The sequence below is a fragment of the Vulpes vulpes genome, chromosome 12 (assembly GCF_048418805.1).
Source record: "Vulpes vulpes isolate BD-2025 chromosome 12, VulVul3, whole genome shotgun sequence".
NCBI lineage: Eukaryota > Metazoa > Chordata > Mammalia > Carnivora > Canidae > Vulpes > Vulpes vulpes.
In genome coordinates, this window is record NC_132791.1 from 17,335,534 (window position 1) to 17,353,999 (window position 18,466).

Consider the following 18,466-nt stretch of genomic DNA (forward strand, 5'->3'; position numbering starts at 1 on the left):
ACAGCCTAGCTGTTATCATGTTGCTGGCTGGACCGAGTCAAGTAATGGATGAGAAAGTGCTTTGTAAACTATAAAAGGTGGCAAGGGAAGAATTAGTAATAATATTCAATATCTTTGGAAATGGTAATTCATATTTTGGTTTTCTCAGCTGTATAATGCATAATACTATTAGCACTAGCAATAGTAAGAATGCACTGCATTTCTTGAGTACCTGCTTGGTACCAAAACTAATGAGGCACTGGTCACAAATTTTCTCTAATTTTTATACCCATCTTGAAAGAAAAGGTATAATTACCCTCATTTTACATATGAAGGAATTAAGACTCAAGAAGTAAAGAAATTTGTGCTGGTCATCTAGCCAGCAGAGAGTGGAGTCAGGATCCCAGCCAAGCCTAGACTAGTTCTAAGAACTTGCACACTTTTAACTAAATTGGGAACATGAAACACAGAAAAAAAAAAAAAAAAAAGAACTTGCACACTGCTTTCAGGACAATTACAGATGACCAAACACAGTGCATATAAAACGTGAGGGTCATAAAATTAACCAGACGATGAAATATACCTCCACAGAACAAAATGTTACACTGAAGAGTTAATATAAAAATTGTCTTAAAATTTCCCATGACTAACAATTTTACAAAGACAAAGACTATCCCTCGCATCTCAGCTAGAGCCAAGAGTATGAGCAACTGTTAAGATATAATTGCCACACAAACACAAAAATGAGTACCCGTATAACTGAAATTTGAATAAGATCAGTGGATTGTAGGAATGTCAATTTCCTGTTTATGGTATTGTTTCATAGTTTTGCAAGATGTTTCCATTGGTGTAAACCCAATGTTTCCATTGGGTTATGGGTATACAGGATCTTGCTATTATATTTCTTACAACTGCATATGAATTTCTAATGATGACAAAATAAAAATTTAATTAAGGGAAAAGATAATTGTCATGTTTTACTTACGGCAAAGTTACTCTGAGCTGCATAGTGCAAAGGTGTTGCTCCTTGGCTGTCGGATGGGATGGTTCCAGACTTATTTCTTTCTAAAAGGAGATGGACAATCTGTGCATGGCCTGAAAGCAGACACAATGAGGCCGTTATCACATCAAAGGACTACTTAATTTGTAATCTGTTTAAAGGGAAGTTTTCTGAATAGCAGCCCCTAGTACAGCCTCTTCTAACTTCTCACGAAAATATTATGATAATGTAGAACAGAGGTAAACACTCACAACACTAAAATCTTAGTGCTTCAATCAGAAAGGAAATGACAGTCATTATAATTGGTAGGTTGAGAAAAAGTTATATTAGGTACAGCTCATCGCATTCCTTGGCCTCACTATAATAATGGTGGGAAGCCAGACCCTGACTGCCATCACTGTCCCTCATCCCGGGTTCCACTGTATAGCCAATCAGCACTGCACAGCTATTCTCTTCTGCTCTTCAGGAGGACCATCCATAATACATCCTCTTGTGATCTCTGAGGCTTCCTCTGAATCTCCTCTACCCTCCCTCCTCCATTTTTTTCATATCTAAGCAGTGATTACAAGTCCAAGGAACCAAGTGACAGGAATGATGAGGTGGTGGCAGAGAAGATAATCTACAGGGCACTTCTGCAAGCAAGGAGCTGTAGAAAGGATCAAAGAATGAATAAACCTGGTAATAGCATATCTGGAATATGCATTATTCCAAAATGCATAGATCAAAGAATGAATAAACCTGGTAGTAGCATATTTGGAATAGCATATTTGGAATAGCATATTTTCCATATTTGGAAACCTGAATTTCATGAATTTTATTGTTTGAGCATACTGAGGACCCAGGCAATGGAGATGTCACATCAGCAGAACAAGGACACACTGAAATCCAGGCAGAAAAAGGAATCTGAGTGGGAGTTGTGCTCATCTACCTGTTCCCGAGTATGATCCAAGATGGAGTTCTTGGGGATAGGAAAAAAGTAGGATCACAGGCAAGCCATCAAGACACATGCCATCTTATTTGAAAGATAAAGAGAACAATTCAGTAAAGGCAATACGAAAACATACTATGGGACAGGAAAAAGAAACACCATCATGAAGATGAAGTGCATACCTTGGAAAATGATCTAGAGAAGGATCCAGAGGAAAATTTCAGGACACTGTTGGGCATCCTTGACTTGTGCAAAGAGATAGCTTCTATGAAATAAAACAGAATATCCTAAGAAGGACACAATCTGAAATGAAAGGGTGATGGAAGGAGGCGAAAAGGAAATAAGCCAAGATACAAAGAAATTTGGATGAGAGAAGGAAACCAAAATACAACCTCAAATACAATCTATGAAAAGCAGAAAGAAATCAGAACTTATGGAACAAAAAGTCAATGTACTGATATGGAGACAAATTTGCCAAGTCCTCCCAGAATGCAAAGGAAGGAAAAAAGGATGAAAGTGCACCCTGAAATGAGAGCTAAATAACAAATCTGACAATAACACTGAATGCAAATGCAAAAAGTATTTTTAAAAAAGCACAATGTGTGATTTAAAAAGTAAATTCATCATAATAATTGGGAAAAACTGCAGATTATATTAACAAATACTAAAAAAGTGGTAAGTAAATTGTGCTAAGTCCCTCATTTTTAAATGAATGGAAATCGATAGATATAGTTTTGCTCTTAACTCTGACTCAGGTTTTAAAAAGTTTTTGATAATTTAAAGTAACTACAAGTAGAACCTAAGAAACTTCTAAAACATTAGGCAATTCAAAACCAAATAACAACAAACCTAACCTATATACCAAAAGGCAGAAAACAAAGGAAATGGGGGCAAAAAAAAAACCCAAAAAGAAAAAAGGGGGAAATAACACCCAAACACTGGTAATACTCAAAGAGCAGAATAGCAGAAAAAAGACCAAATTATTTATCTTCAAGTGACTATTAGTGACTAAAGACTCTCAGATTGCGTCTCCTGCAAAAACAGACAGATACACATTATTTATACTCTCACCTAACAGAGTGATCCCCTCAAATTTGGTTAAGTAAAAGGCTTATCGGGAAAATACAAAGAAAAAAAATCATATATCATAATATTGGCACAAACACAAAATTAAACCCCCCACAAAATACACAGGCATTGAATGTGAAAAGGAGATTATTTTATATTTACATTTGTCAATGATTGTGCATTACTTTTAAAATAAAAATTAAAATATGTTAAGACATTATGTTGAAATTAAAACCAATATATAACAGAGAATACATTTATATTGCTAAAATTTTTTCTTAAAGATTTTATTTATTCATGAGAGATGCAGAGAGAGGCAGAGACACAAGCAGAGGGAGAAGCAGACTCTTCACAGGGAGCCCAATGTGGGACTCAATCCCAGGACCCCAGGATCACGACCTGAGCCAAAGGCAGATGCTCAACCACTGAGCCACCCAGGTGCCCTATATTACTAAAATTTAAGCATACGACAGAAGGATTTAAGTATGAGATGACACATATCAATTAAAAATTAAAATAATTAAACAGGAAGTGGGAGCTGACAGAGAAAGGGAAGCCATGGGAAGTTTCTGGTATTCATGTATTTCCTCCTAACCATTGATTCTTTGATTCAGTCAACTCACCTAGTAAAGCAGCCCAGTGAAGCGGGGTTCGAAACAAGTTATCATAAGACGTTATATTGCAGCTTTCATATGAGGTCAAGACATCAACCACTGTCACATTCCCATCTGCGACTGCAAAGTGAAGAGGTGTCCGACCCTCATAGTCTTGCCAGTTCAGTAAAGATTCCGTGGGAGCAGCATCCTATTTTTAAGGAACCAGAGACTTCAGACACATGGAATCCTCAATGAATCACACTGGACGTATGCATTAGCTGAGCAATTTTCTAAACTTGTGTATTCTCTCTTAGCACAAAGTGGTAAAATTCAGGAAAAAAAGTACATGTTCTAAATCTTTAAAAATTTGTCATGTTTAACTCTAAAATATGAAGAAAAGATATAATCAATACCAACACTGATTATCCAGATTAAATAGGTGTCAATATCTTGCCTAATGTGCTTTTGTATCTGTTATGGAGTCAGCTAAAGCTGTATGTTTTATACTTTTGTTACGTATGTGTGTATCCATAAACAATATGTAAATATGTACTTTTGAGTTCTTTCAACACTATACTTTTGGGTATCTATGTTGAATCTAGTTCATTTGTTAAACCACAATTTAATTATCCATTCTCCTACTGAGGGATAGTTAGGTTATTTACATTTTTCCCACTATTAACAATTATGCTGCAATGAACATGCTTCCTTTACAAGGTCCCCCTGTAGCCCAATGTGTGAGATTTTTCTCTAGCTCAGATGCCTAGAAGGGAATAGCTGTGTAGAAGGATATTTACTTTTTTTTTTTTTTTAAAGATTTTATTTATTTATTTATTCATAAGGGACACAGAGAGAGAGGCAGAGAAACAGGCAGAGAGAGAAGCAGGCTCCCTGTGGGAGACCGATGTGGAACTCCATCCCAGGACCCCAGGATCACGACTTGAGCTGAAGGCAGATGCTCAACCACTGAGCCACCCAGGTGCTCTGGATATTTACTTTTTTAACTAGGTATTATCAAACTTTTCTCCAAATGGTTACACTAATTGACACATCCAAAAAGTTTTTATTTCCCTACATGCTGGCACAACTTAATCCCTTGGTATTATCAAGCTTACTGGATTTTTTCCCCTATAGGTATGGAAAGCATTTTGCTGATGTTTTAATTTGTATTTATTTTATGAATGAGATTGGGATTTATCATATGTTTATTGGATATTCTGTTTAAATTGATGGTTCATACTTACTCATTTTTCTATGTGGTCTTTGTATCTACTGTTTAGGTCTCCTTTCAAGAATAGTGGACTTATTTCCCTAGCTGCTGTGAGTGCTGCTGGCAGATGATCCTCAATGGTCAGGCTTCTGTGATTGTTTCAGCTAAAGAGAATTACCTCACCCAAGGTCATATGCCTTCCCAGATCAGGTCATATCCAAAGCCAAGTCCTCCTGCCCCAATCTGAGAACTCTCCAAAGGGCCGCCCAGATTTAGAGCTGCCTGTACAGTCATCCTATTTTATTAAAAAAGTGCATGGAATGTATTGTAAACACTTCAAAGAAGAGAAGTAGAATTTTACCGTGGTGGTATTTTAGGCCTTTGAGTCTCCCAAGGACTAAGATGTGTTTACAAGGGAAAAAAGAAAAGCTAAGTCTGTGAGGAAATAAGATATTATGATTGATAATCCTCTAGGGACTTCAGATAATGGAATTGACACATAAAGCTTATAAAATAACCATCTATAAAACATATAAAACAAAAAGTGAAATAAAAGGTGAGCAAGGAACAAAAACTATCAAAAAGACCAGGCAAATGTGAAAAAAACAAACTAAAACAAAAAGAACTTTTAGATGTAAAAATATAATTACTAGGATTAGAGGCTTGATGAAGAGGGCAAATGAGGGGAGACACGGATAATAAAATAAAAAGGTCTAAAATATGTGTAATTGGGACCCTAAAGGCAAGAGTGTAGAGAATGAAAGAGAGGTAATATCTAAAGAGATAATAGCTATATATTTTCCAGAACTGATGTGCAATGAGAGTACACACCAAACAGGACCAAAGAAAAAAGCACCATACCTAGACACATTGTAGTGAAACTGTAGGTTACCACACAGAGAAGAATTTAAAAGTAACCTGAGAGAAAAGATAAATTATCTATAAAGTAATAACAATTAGACCAATAACAGACTCCATCCGAAGAACAATGAAAGGCCCAAGGCAAAATAATAGCCTGAAAGAGTTGAGAAATGATCACTGCATATTCAAAATAACTTTATCTTTTAAAGTCTAATTTGTATGTTATGAGCAAATAGGACTAAATATTAGAGTGCTATAGTTTGTAAGCTGGAATATGAGAAGGAATGGGTAGAAATGCCAAAGAATCCACTGATAAATATTCAAAATTAATAATAAAGTATAGTAAGTTAGATACATATTCAATGAATAAAAATACCAACTGCATTTCTATGCATCTGCATCAACTAGTTAAATATGTATCTTAGTCATGCTAAAAAAAAAAAGTTCAGGGTCATCTGGCTGGCTCAGTTAGTAGAGCATGTGACTCTTAGGCTCATGAGTTCAATCCCTATGCTGGTTGTAAAGATTACTTAAAAAAGAGTGCCAAGCAGCATTATTTTTTTTTTAAAGATTTATTTATTTATTTGAGAGAGAGAAAGAAAGAGAGAAAGAGACAGAGTGCATGAGAGTGAGGGGCAGAGGAGAGAGGGAATCTTTAAGCAGGTTCCCTGCTGAGCCCAGAACCCAACCAGAGACTCCATCTCACCACCCTGAGGTTATGACCTGAGCTGAAATCAAGAGTCTCAAGACACTTAACCCACTGAGCCACCCAGGCACTCCAAAGTAACACTATTTTTTTAAAAAAATATTTTATTTATTTATTCATGAGAGACACAGAGAGAGGCAGAGACACAGGCAGAGGGAGAAGTAGGCTCCCTACAGGGAGCCCAATGCAGCACTCGATCCCAGGACTCTGGGATCACAACCTGAGCCAAAGGCAGACTCTCAACCACTGAGCCACCCAGGTGCCCCAGCAACACTGTTTTTAAATAGTGAAAAACTAGAAATAGTTCCAAAGGTCTATGAATAATTGAATAATGTGCGGCTTGTTCATAAAATGGAATATTATGTAACAGTAAAAAAATAATATATTACAGTTATACACAGCATAGATAAAATCACCAGCATAATATTGAACAAGGAAAGCATGTTGCAAAAGAATACATTCAATGTGATTCCATGTATGGAAAATTCAAAAGCATTAAAAATGAAACAATATATTGTTTAGCGATACAAATGTATGTGGTAAAACTATAATGAAAATCAGGAATGATTAACACGAAATTGAGGATGGTGGCTGCTTCTCAGAAAGATGAGAATAGAACAGTGCTGGGAGGTACCCAGGGAGCTTCAAAGGTAACGGTAATCTACTTGTTCTTAGATCAGAGATGAGGGGCACCTAGGTGGCTCAGTCAGTTAAGCGTGGGACTTTTGATTTTGGCTTAGGCCATGATCTTGGGGTTTTGAGATTGAGCCCTGTATGGGCTCCATGATCAGTGTTGAGCCTGCTTAAGATTCATTCTCTCTCTCCTCCCCTCTGCCCCTTCCCCACCCACTGCTTGCATGCTCTCTCTCTCTCTGCACCCCCCAAAAAAGGAAAACTCAGAGATGAGTACATGCAGAACAGTGCCAGATCCGAGCAGGAGGGTGACGGGAAGGACAAAAAGGACGAAGAGGAAGACATGAGCTTAGATTAATTGTCTGCTGTTCCCAAGGGGTTGGGATTCGCGGCTGGCGACCGCGAGTATTTGTGGTTTCCCTATTCTTTATATCTTACAAGTATTTTACAAATGTTACCTCTATGCAGTATTTAATGAGCATAAGTATAAAACAACGTCAGGGATGATAAACAAAAATTGAGTAAAGTACCTGATGGGGGACTGGACAAACGTGGTACGCAGGAGAGAATGTATTGGGAAATTGGCACATAAGAGGGGTGCCAGGGTAGCACAGTTGGTTGAGTGTCTGACTCTTGGTTTTGGCTCAGGTCGTTATCTTAGGGTGGTGAGATCGAACCCTGGTCGGGCTCTGCGCTCAGCATGGAGTCTGCTTGGGATACTCTCTCCCTCACCCTCTGCCCGCCACCCCTACCCTTGCTCTCTCTTTTAAATAAATAAATAAATAAATAAATAAATAAATAAATAAATCAAAAGAAAGGAAGGAAGGAAGGAAGGAAGGAAGGAAGGAAGGAAGGAAGAAAGAAAGAAAGAAAGAAAGAAAGAAAGAAAGAAAGAAAGAAAGAAAAACTGGTACAAGGGAATTCTGTGAGGTCTTAAATAGCAGCACTAAAATGTTCTATTTCTTGAGGGATGGGTTCACATGATTGTTGTATTTCTTTTGCTTCATAATTTGTGTGTCATATATAGGCTTTTGTATATTGGCTATTTCAAAATAAAAAGTTGTTTTTTAGAAAGGTCTAGCAGCAGCACCGTACTCACCAGAATGCATCGCACTGTATGAACAGCGCTTGGATCCTTGTGGTTGGCTGCCCAGTGAAGTGGGATCTTGCCTTCAACGTCAGGAATCCCAATGTTGGAATCATGCTTGATAAGCAGCTTCACGTGCTCAGGGTTATTGTAGTAGGCACTCCAATGCAGAGCTGTTTGCTGCAAAATTTAGAGTCTCAAAAAAACAACAGTAACAAGAGTAATAGTAACACAACAAACTTTTCCCAAGCTTTTATTGTGTGACAGGCAGTATTGTATGAGCTTTATACATTTTACCTCAGATAGTGATTATGACAACTCTGGGAGATAAGGACTCTTGAATTTGCATGTGACTGATAAGAAAATGGAGCACAAGGAGGATGACTAATCTCCTTAGGGACATAAAGGTAGTAAGTGGTCCAACTAAGATTTTTTTTTTTTCAAAAAAAGATTTTATTTATTTATTCATGAGAGACACAGAGAGAGGCAGACATAGGCAGAGGGAGAAGCAGGCTGTATGCAGAGTCCAATGTGGGACTCGATCCTGGGATCACGACCTGAGCCAAAGGCAGATGCTCAACCACTGATCCACCCAGGTGTCCCTCCAACTAAGATTTTTAACCCAGTCAGTCTGAGTGTAGAATCTGACTTCTTAATCATGATAGGCACTTAGGTCATGAGGGACTAATCAATGAGATTAGTAATACTGAGAAAAAGAAAAGCAGCACAGTAGTTTATGAATAACTATCAACAAAGTAAGTGATGATCTTGATATTACACCAAGCACCTTAAGAATTTCATAGAATGTTTTGAATTTCAATATCTATCAAAAAGAAGATCTATGCACGGGAAATCACAGATCTGGAATCCATTTCTTACATCAAAATACAAATTTAAATTTAACTATAATTTTACAGGATAAATTCTTATACCTGCCACTGATGTTAAGACATATGTAGAGAATACAGCAACACTTACTTTATTTCAGATAAAAGTTTATAAATGAACATCTTGATGGGACACCTGGCTGGCTCAGTTGGAAGAGCACACCACTCTTGATCTCAGGGTCTTGAGTTTGAGCCCCATGTGGGGTGTGTAGCTAACTTAAAAATAAATAGAATAAAATGTTGTCATAAATAAAATTTTTTTAAAAATGACATCTCAAACTTATTTGCATTGCTTTAAAATATCCTTTGCCATTCTCATCAATAAACCACAGTAAGAGTAGTTTCCCTATTAAAAAGGTTACTGAGGGAACACAGAAATGGTTGTGCTGTACATTATCCCTTATAAATAGCAGTGTCATCAGTTCAACCTAGAATCAGATCATTTAACAGGCAGGAACCAAACTCACTTGCTACAATGAAAACTTTAAATGTTGACATACACAGTATTCATGGAAAGTGTACCTATGGTCATTTAATAGGAAGAGTCACTCATTACTTTTCATTTAGTAATGATTATAGAAAAAACCAGTCACAAATACAATAGCAAGTAATTTCTGATAGCCACATTTTTTTCTTCACTTCTTTTTCTTTCCTTTTTTCCTTTCTAGTAGAGTCCATGCCTAATGTGGGGCTTGAACTCACTTCCCTGAGATCAAGAGCCACATGCTCTACTACTGAGCCAGTCAGGCCCCTGGAGCCACATTTTCTTTTCTTAATTTTTAAAACATTTTATTTATTTATTTATTTATTTATTTATTTATTTATTTATTTATTTTTCACATTTTCAATAAACAACATGTACCGTTTCTGTAATTCCTTTGCCATGTTATGTTTGTTCTGAATATACTTACTGAAATGTAACATTAGGTCTGTTGAATCTAATAGCACAAGTTTGGAATTATATTTTCTACATCTTTAAAAAATGTTTTTCTAGTAATTTTTTAGAAGATTTTATTTATTTATCCATGAGAGATACAGAGAGAGAGAGAGAGGCAGAGACACAGGCAGAGGGAGAAGCAGGCTCCATGCAGGAAGCCCGATGTGGGAATCAATCCTGGGACTCCAGGGCCAGGGCCAGAGGCAGGGGCTAAACCACTGAGCCTCCCAGGGATCCCAAGTAATTATTTTTTTTACTGTAGTAAAATACAGGTAACAATTTTTTTAAAAAGATTTTATTTATTTACTCATGAGAGACACAGAGAGAGAGAGAGAGAGAAAGAGAGAGAGAGGCAGAGACACAGGCAGAGAGAAGCAGGCTCCATGCAAGGAGCCCGACGTGGGACTTGATCCCAGGTCTCCAGGATCACACCCTGGGCCAAAGGCAGCGCTAAACGGCAAAGCCACCTGGGCTGCCCAACAATTGTTTTTACATGTACGGTTCAGTGGCAGGAAGCACATTCCCACTGTTGTGCAACCATCAGCACCTTCCATCCCAGAACTTTTTCATCTCAAACTGAAACTCCATGCCCATTCCACAGTGACTCCTAATATCCATCTCCTCCCAGCCTTTGACTTAGCATAGTATCTTCAAAGTTCATTCATGTTGTACCATGCGTCTGACTTTTATTCCTTTTTAAGGCTGAATAATATTCCATCGCATGTACTGCATTTTGTTTCTCTAACCATCCAGCAATGGACATTTGGGTCGTGCTCATCTTTTTGCTATTGTGAATAATGCTGCTATGAACATGGATGTATAAATATCTGTTCACATTCCTGAATATCAATTCTTCTGGGAATATGCCCAGAAGTAGAATTTCTGATCATAGAGTAGTTCCATGTTTAGTTTTTTTGAAAAATTGTCATGCTGTTTTCCACAGTGGCTCTGTCATTTTACATTCCTACCAGCACAGCACAGGGTTCAAATTTCTCCACATTTCCACCAAAGTCTGTTATTTTCTGCTTTTGTAATAATAGCCATCCTAAAGGGTATAAGGTGTTGTCTTATGGGTTTTTTTTTTGGGGGGGGGTCAGTTTTAATATATGGTATAACATTATTGGTCTGTGATGGATTGGAAATTTGAAGAAAACACAAAAAATGGATCCTTCCCATCAGATTGTTTGAGAATCATGGCTCTAAGCTTTTGTCTTGCTCTCTTCTTGGTGCCTGCCTGGACCTTGCAGATGTTTTTCTATCTGTCTGACTGGATAACCTCCTATCCTTGTTCAGTAACAGAAGAATACATAGGACTGGAAGATAGCAGGGAGTTCCTAGAAGATACTGGGGAAGATATTATAGAGCCTAAAGACATCTGTGACTTTGTAAGCGATTAATGGTCTTTGTGGTTTGATCAAAGTGCTTTTTTAGTGATATATTAGCACTACAAATGCTGTAAGGAATAATATTAGTTTATGGTCGTTGTAAAATAAAGTCAAAGTTAATTTCAGAACCCTGGGTTATGTGAGTAATAGCTAAACAAAATCTAAAAACTACACAAAGAAACTGTGAGAATGAAGGGATCATGAACCCAGAGGGTTTAATCCTAAGTGTTTTAATTACACTGGAGTATTGGAATTAGCAAGACTCTGTGATTCGGTGCCTGGTGGAAAGGAAGAGGATTTTTGCGCACTTGTCTAATCGAACACCACAATTTTTTCCTGTAAACAATGATTAAAGCATTGATCAAAACAGTGACCGGCTTGTACAATATGCTAAAATTCAAGGTCTGGGAAGATGAGGGATCCCAGCAACAAATGGCAGAGCAGCTGTGAGAGCCAAAATGAAATGAATGGTATTTATTTTATAACTAACATGTATCGAGAGCATCCTATGCACTAGGCATTGTGTTAAACCCTATTTATATATCTTATCTCATTTTATTTTCAACAACCCTATCATTCCCTTTTCACACAGGAGAAAATTGAAGCATATAGTGGAGTTAAGAAAATTTGCCCAAAGGTGCAGAACAAGTAAGTAGTGGCTTCTAGATGGAAACCCAAGGACTCTGATGCTAAAGCCCAGGCCATTAAACTACTATGCACTGCCTACATTGCCCCAGGCATTTGGCCACCACAATCTAACCACCAATGGTAATTATCGCTACTAGCTATGAAATAATAGGGTCTGGGGGTAGGTCTGGGTTGAATTCTGGTCCTGCCACTTGGATCTTGGACAGAATTTTAGTCTCACACTTCAGTTTCCCCATCAGTGAAAAGGAGGTGATACTATCTACCATACATGGTTGGTAGAAGGAGAAAATGACAGAATTTAAGTGAAATGTTTCACTGGGAAGTATGGGGATTAGGAAATGTTCCATCAAGTGTATGAGTGATAATTCTTCCTTGAGATTTCACATCATAAAAGGAAGCATTTGTTCTTTGCTCTTATTTGCCTCCAATTCTGACAAGTCCCTTACCTTGTTTTTATCCTGTGTATCCACTTCTCCTGGTGCCATAAACTTCAGCAGAAGCGCCAAACACTTGGGGCTCTTGTGCCGGGTGGCCAAGTGCAAAGGGGTCATCTCTTCCAGATCCTTTTGCATCCAGTTTGCCCGGCGTGTAAGTAGGAGTTTCATGAAACGATAATTTCCCTAAAAAAAATAATAATAATAAAAATAAAAAATGATAAGAGGACATTTAGCTTGGGGCCAAACATGTTCGAAATTTTAAAACTTTTTAAGCAGTTTAATTATTCTACAAGAGTAAAAACATTCAGATAAATTCATCCAATGAAAAATACGTATAAGTCCATTATTCCATCAATTGTTTTACTTTTTCATGTTCCCTTCCAACCACTTCCTGGTGCATACGGTTTATACAGTGGCTGGTTGATGTTTCTTTTTTTAATTTTTTTTTATTTTAAAGATTTTATTTATTTATTCATGAAAGACCGAGAGAGAGGCAGAGACACAGGCAGAGGGAGAAGCAGGCTCCATGCAGGGAGCCCGACATGGGATTTGATCCCAGGACTCCAGGATCACGCCCTAGGCCAAAGGCAGGCACCAAACTGCTAAGTCACCCAGGGATTCCCCTGGTCGATGTTTCATTGTGTTTAAAGCACTATCTTTTATTTAGCTGTCCCTATGATCCTTTCCAGCATTTTTTTTTTCTTTCTTTCTTTTTCTTTTCTTTTCTTTTCTTCTTTTTTTTTTTTTATAAAGATTTTACTTATTTATTCATGAGAGACACACAGAGAGAGGGCAGACACATAGGCAAAGGGAGAAGCAGAATCCCCATGGGGAGTCTGAATGCAGGACTCGATCCCAGGACCCCGGGATCATGATCTGAGCCAAAGGCAGAAGCTCAACCACTGAGCCACCCAGGTGCCCCTTCAATATTTTCTTTTATAAGAATGCTGCAATGTACTTTTATTTCTACATAGTATTTCTTTCCTTTTTTTTTCCCATACAAATAAATGATAAGGAATCAATCCACTGGGTCAAAGGAGTTTGTACAGTTTATGGGTTTTGGAATATTTTCCAAATTGCTACCTACTAGTGGCAATGGGTAGATAGTTTCAGCTTGTTTTGACCAATATGGCATCTGTGATTTACATGCAAAGTATAACAACCTTGTGAAATGAGTGGAGATTTAAAAACCTAAACCCCAGGTGAGGGGAATGAGATTCACCCAGGTTGAATGTTTTGTTCACAGTCATCTGATTAATAAAATAGGTGGTTAGTTTTCTTGGAGAGAGCTCTGTACAGTTACAACTGAGATAGATGCATCTTTGTTCAGAGTCTGGGTCCTAGACTCATCTGGTCACCTAAACGCCAGCCCAGGAATCACTGCAGGCTGTCCACTTGCAGGCAGTACTCTCCACATCAGTTAAACTCTCCAATCTGGTACTGTCAACCCATCCAGAGAAAGCAGTTTAGCTCCAGAGGCTACAGCACTGGTGGGGATCCAGGTCAACTGTATGTGTATGTAATATGGGAGCTTTGAACCAAAACAGAACCCTCAAAAACTAGTTCTTCGGAGCTCCTTCCTGAGATCTGGTCCCATATATCCAATTCTGGTTGGGGCCTTCAGCTTGCCTGGTACCATGAATATCTGACATTCAACATGATCAAACAGTATGGCATGAACCAGTTAGTTCTCTGCCTGTTTCATGCCTGCATATTCCTCCCTATTCAAAGCAGAGCGGTAATCCTTTTCATCTTCTGAGATCCTCTACGTCCTTAATGTTGTTGGAAAGGGGATTTTTTTTTTTTAGCATTATAATGCATTGATAGTCTAAAAAGACTATAGTCTAAAATAGTCTAAAAATCCCACAGATGGTAGCTTTGCCCCATTGGCTCACTCAAAAAAGCCAAGTGACTCAGCTCAATTGTTTCCTCTCAGGAAGACTTTCCTTGACCACACTAATGGAAATTACTTTGTTAGGCTTTATTCTAGTACCTTTCCCATTTCCTTCACAGCAATTTGCTCAGCTTACAGTTACATATGTAATTGCTTATTTCCCTTCACTGTGATCTCCGTCACAGGCTGTAAGCATCATGGAGGCAGAGACTATATTTTATCGAGCGTTGTACTCAGCATAGCTCCTGGCACAACAGACATGTTTGCTTGAGCCCTGAGTCAAGGAGTGGACATAAAATATCTTCCAGAGGTTTTTCTTTTTGTTTGAACATTCTTAATGTTGCTATATTAGATCATAACAGTTAAGAATCCTAATACTCAGATCTCTGGTGGTGGGTCACTCCTACTTTTTAATGTTTTATTTATTTGGGCATCATTCATCTGGGTTTCTCATGTCATCCAATGCCAGCTTTTGAGAGGTAAGGTGCTAAAATTTCCTCAAGAGGGCACCCTGCTCTAAATCTCTTGCCATCTTTTCTTTGAAGAAAGAAATGGTACCCAGGAATAACAAATCTATATGGTACTTCTTACCAAAAAATAAGACTTGACCTTTTTTGAGCATAACATTTCAAATATTACAGAATAATTCATCATGACCTTTTAAAGATATTCAATCACACAATCATTTTGATTCTGAAAAGGGAAGGAAAAAAAAGAATATGTTGGTGTGGGTGACTACTGGCTTACAGACACAGCACTTACATTGTTCTGGGGATTCAACCTATACAAAGCAAGATGCACTCAGTAATAATATTTATTTATATGTCCACTCACAAAACCCTCATTGAGTCCTGTTATGAAGCAGGCAGTATAGCAAAATGTTTACACTAAACTTTACTTAGTACAAAGCTCTTTGATATAGCTTTCATCTTTGTTCCTTACAGAAGTAAAAGGAAAGGTTTTACAGATGAAGTAAAGTATCTTCCTGTGCCTTGATTTCCTCATCTGCAAAATAGGGCTAACAGGAATTGAGATTATTGTGCATGTGAAATGATAAAGATCGTAGTTGTAAAGTACTCAGAACAGTGCACAAAGCAAATGCTTGGTAAATGTTTGCTCGTTTTATTATGAACAGCCTTCCAGTGTGGGGTAGGCAACAGGACGTAGCCGATCAAGTAGAACCAAGAATGGCTCATGATGGAGGGCGTACGGATAGAAAGATGGGACTCTCCATATGCACTTCAACTGGTGATTATGGAGAGAACCAAGGTTAGGGACAAATAAGAGTAAAAATAGTTGGAATGTTAGAAATAGTAGTTTTCTGATTTTTTTTTTTTTTTTTTGCATTGAGAAAGATGCCTATATTCTACCTACAGATAATGATGACATTCGACCAGTAAGGGCATGCCCAGAAGGAATTCAGCTGGAGCCCTGGGGAGATGTCAGCTTCTGTTCCAAAGGACAGAGACACAAAAGAGTTATTATCTATGAATGCTGGGACTAGAAACACTATAATCTGTTTGGACCACGGTCAACTTCCTGGTCTCGTGAACAAGCATTTATAAGATGCCCTGGGTATGCAAACTCAATTCTGAGAATGAGCAGAGGAGACAGAGAACTCCAAGAGCTAAAATCAGGAGAATATTTCTAGAGTCAGTGGAAAAGAGGAAGATACCAGTCTGAGACAGCAAGCTACTTTGATAACTCTCTGAAGGTTGTAGGACTCTGGGGACCCATATCCCAGACAATTTTACTTCCTGTAAAGCCCTCTGGATACAAAAACAAACAAAAAAAATGTCTAAATGTTTCCTCAATATTGCTTGAAATTCAGACTTCTTAAGTTTTCTGGTTGATTCCTAAATGCAAGAATTAGGAGGATTTGGAAATTAATCATTTAGCACCATCTCTTAGGGGCACACAGAACCTGATCCTGAGGGATCTGCTTTAATAATTTCTAACTGAGTAGGAAACAGTAAAAGAGTGAAGGAGATAAAAAAATCAAGAGTATGTATTCTTTTAAAAAAAATAGATCTTATTTATTTATTTGAGAGAGAGTGAGAGAGCCCAACGGAAGGAGGGGGTCTGAGGCGGTGGGGAGGAAGGGCAGGGAGCTCAGGGATCATGACGTGAGCTGAAGGCAGATGCTTAACCAACTGGGCACCCAGGTGCCCCAGAGGAGTAGATGGTCAAGAAAACTGGTAGTAGTGAGCACAAGTAAGAGAGCTGAAGGTATAGAAAAGTCCTGATTTAGTCACTAAGAGGACATTAACCCTGATGTGATCAGGTCTGTTATGCCACTGAAATGAAAAAACATTTACTAATGTCTCTGAAACCCTGAATGAGATACTTGTTTTAATAGGTAGCCATAATCCTCACCTTAATCTTCCTGTCATTAACAAGAGCTTCTTTAGTCTGAGATGCAAATGATTATAACATTTGGATTTCCCCTATATGCATGAAAAGGACTATGAAATCTAAAAGGGTAAAAAAGGATAAAAAAGTTCTCTGATGTGGAGAACAGCATTTGAAAGGAGTCTGGGAAACAAATCCAACCAAAATGCTACTTTTAATCTTATATTTTTTGTCTGTCCAGTTCTCTAACATGGACTTTTTTTTTTTTTTTAGAAAAAAGCATATAGTCAGGTAATCTTAATAACAATAATAAGGAGTTTTGAGTGAAATGCCTTGATATTTTCCTTTAGGTTTTTTATGTTTAAGAAATAAAACACAACAGAGATAGTGGATGCTCCCTTTATGGCCCTCTCCAATGCCAACACCTTCCCTCTCTTTTTAGAGACTACTACCCTGAGTTTGGTGTTTATCATTTCAATGAATGCTTTAATACTTTTGCTTCTTACACATATATGTATCCATAAGCTACAGAGCATTGCTTTACATGTTTTCAATCTTTATATAAATAGTACTGTATGAATCACTTGCCACTTTTTACTCAAAGCAGCATTTTTGAGATTTATCCAAGTGGCTCTGGTTCATACATTTTCATTGGAGAAAGTATTTTGTCATATGAAAATAACTGTAGGTCTTTATTCTCTAGAGGAATATTTAGCATGTTTCCCATTTTTCACTATTCCAGACAATATTGTAGTAAATTTTCTTGTACATGTCTCCTGGTAAAATGTGCACGAATTTCTGTAACTGCCAGGTTGAAATTGCTCTTTAAAGTAGCTACTCCAATTTATATTCCCCCCAGTAATGTACAAGAATTCTTATTGCTGCACATCCTCACCACACTTGGTTTTGTCACACTTGTTAACTTTTGCCAATAAAACAGATAACACAATTATGTTTTACTCTGGACTGAATTTTCATTTCCCTGATTGAGGTGGAATGTTTTTATATGTTTATTGGCCATTTGCTTCCTCTTCTGTGACTAGCCTTTTTTGTGTTGTTTACTCATTTCCCAATTTAGTTATTTGTCTTTTTCTTAATGATCTGTAGGAGTTATTTACATATTCTGGGTACTAATTCTTGGTTGGTTTTGCAAATATCTCCTCTCTTTGTGTGGCTTGTCTTTTGCTTTGTTTATGCTCTTCAACTGGGAATGAATTCATGATCTGAATAATGATATTGCTAGCTTTCTTAGCGTTAGAGTTCTTCATCTATTTTGGAATTTTTGTTTGCAGGCTCATTTTAAAAAGAAGACTGTTTGCTGTTGTTTTCCTTTCCTTTCCTTTTTTCCCCCCTCTCTCTTCCCTTGCTCACCCTTACAGCTGCTAACACCCACTCCTGGCCCACTAAGAATCTGCTCTTATAATGTTCCCTTGCAGCCCTATCTCTACTGATATGAGGGATGCTTTCCTTGTCTGGAGGCTTGATCTTTGTCCTGCTCCTTCCACTTCTCTAGATAAAGAGCTTCCTCTAAAACTGTAGCCTCATATTAAGGTAAACAATACTCCCTAATTCTAAGTATTTCCTTGGCTTTAGTGTGAATATGACCACTCTTCACTCAGTGGGAAAAATGGGAGTATCTTCCTGAACCAGAATATCTGAAATCATTATAATACAAGATTGTTCTCTGTTCCTGGTTAAGTGCCTTAATTATTAACTTCTAGACTACTGGCAACTGATCTCCAAAACATTTTGAATCTCTACCTCTACATTTCTTCTCCAAGTGGCTACCATATTTTCTTTATCTGACTCCTGGGAACTTTTGCTATTTGCTTCCTCTTTAGCTGAAACAATTACTTGA

At 37.7% G+C, this 18,466-nt stretch overlaps 1 protein-coding gene across 7 annotated transcripts in view; it reads right to left on the reverse strand.

The window, feature by feature from the left end:
- Nucleotides 1-18,466, reverse strand: part of INVS (inversin) — a 152,455-nt gene that overhangs the window by 67,945 nt on the left and 66,044 nt on the right. For 6 of the 7 annotated variants that reach the window (XM_026013329.2, XM_026013331.2, XM_072727853.1 and 3 more), the window contains 4 exons: nucleotides 12,372-12,545; nucleotides 8,081-8,248; nucleotides 3,599-3,779; nucleotides 965-1,074 (listed from right to left, as the gene is read on the reverse strand). In XM_026013329.2, coding sequence (XP_025869114.2) covers nucleotides 965-1,074; nucleotides 3,599-3,779; nucleotides 8,081-8,248; nucleotides 12,372-12,545 — 633 coding nt within the window. Of the gene's footprint in view, nucleotides 1-964; nucleotides 1,075-3,598; nucleotides 3,780-8,080; nucleotides 8,249-12,371; nucleotides 12,546-18,466 lie in introns of those variants that run through there. The other variant, XM_072727856.1, reaches the window with a different exon arrangement.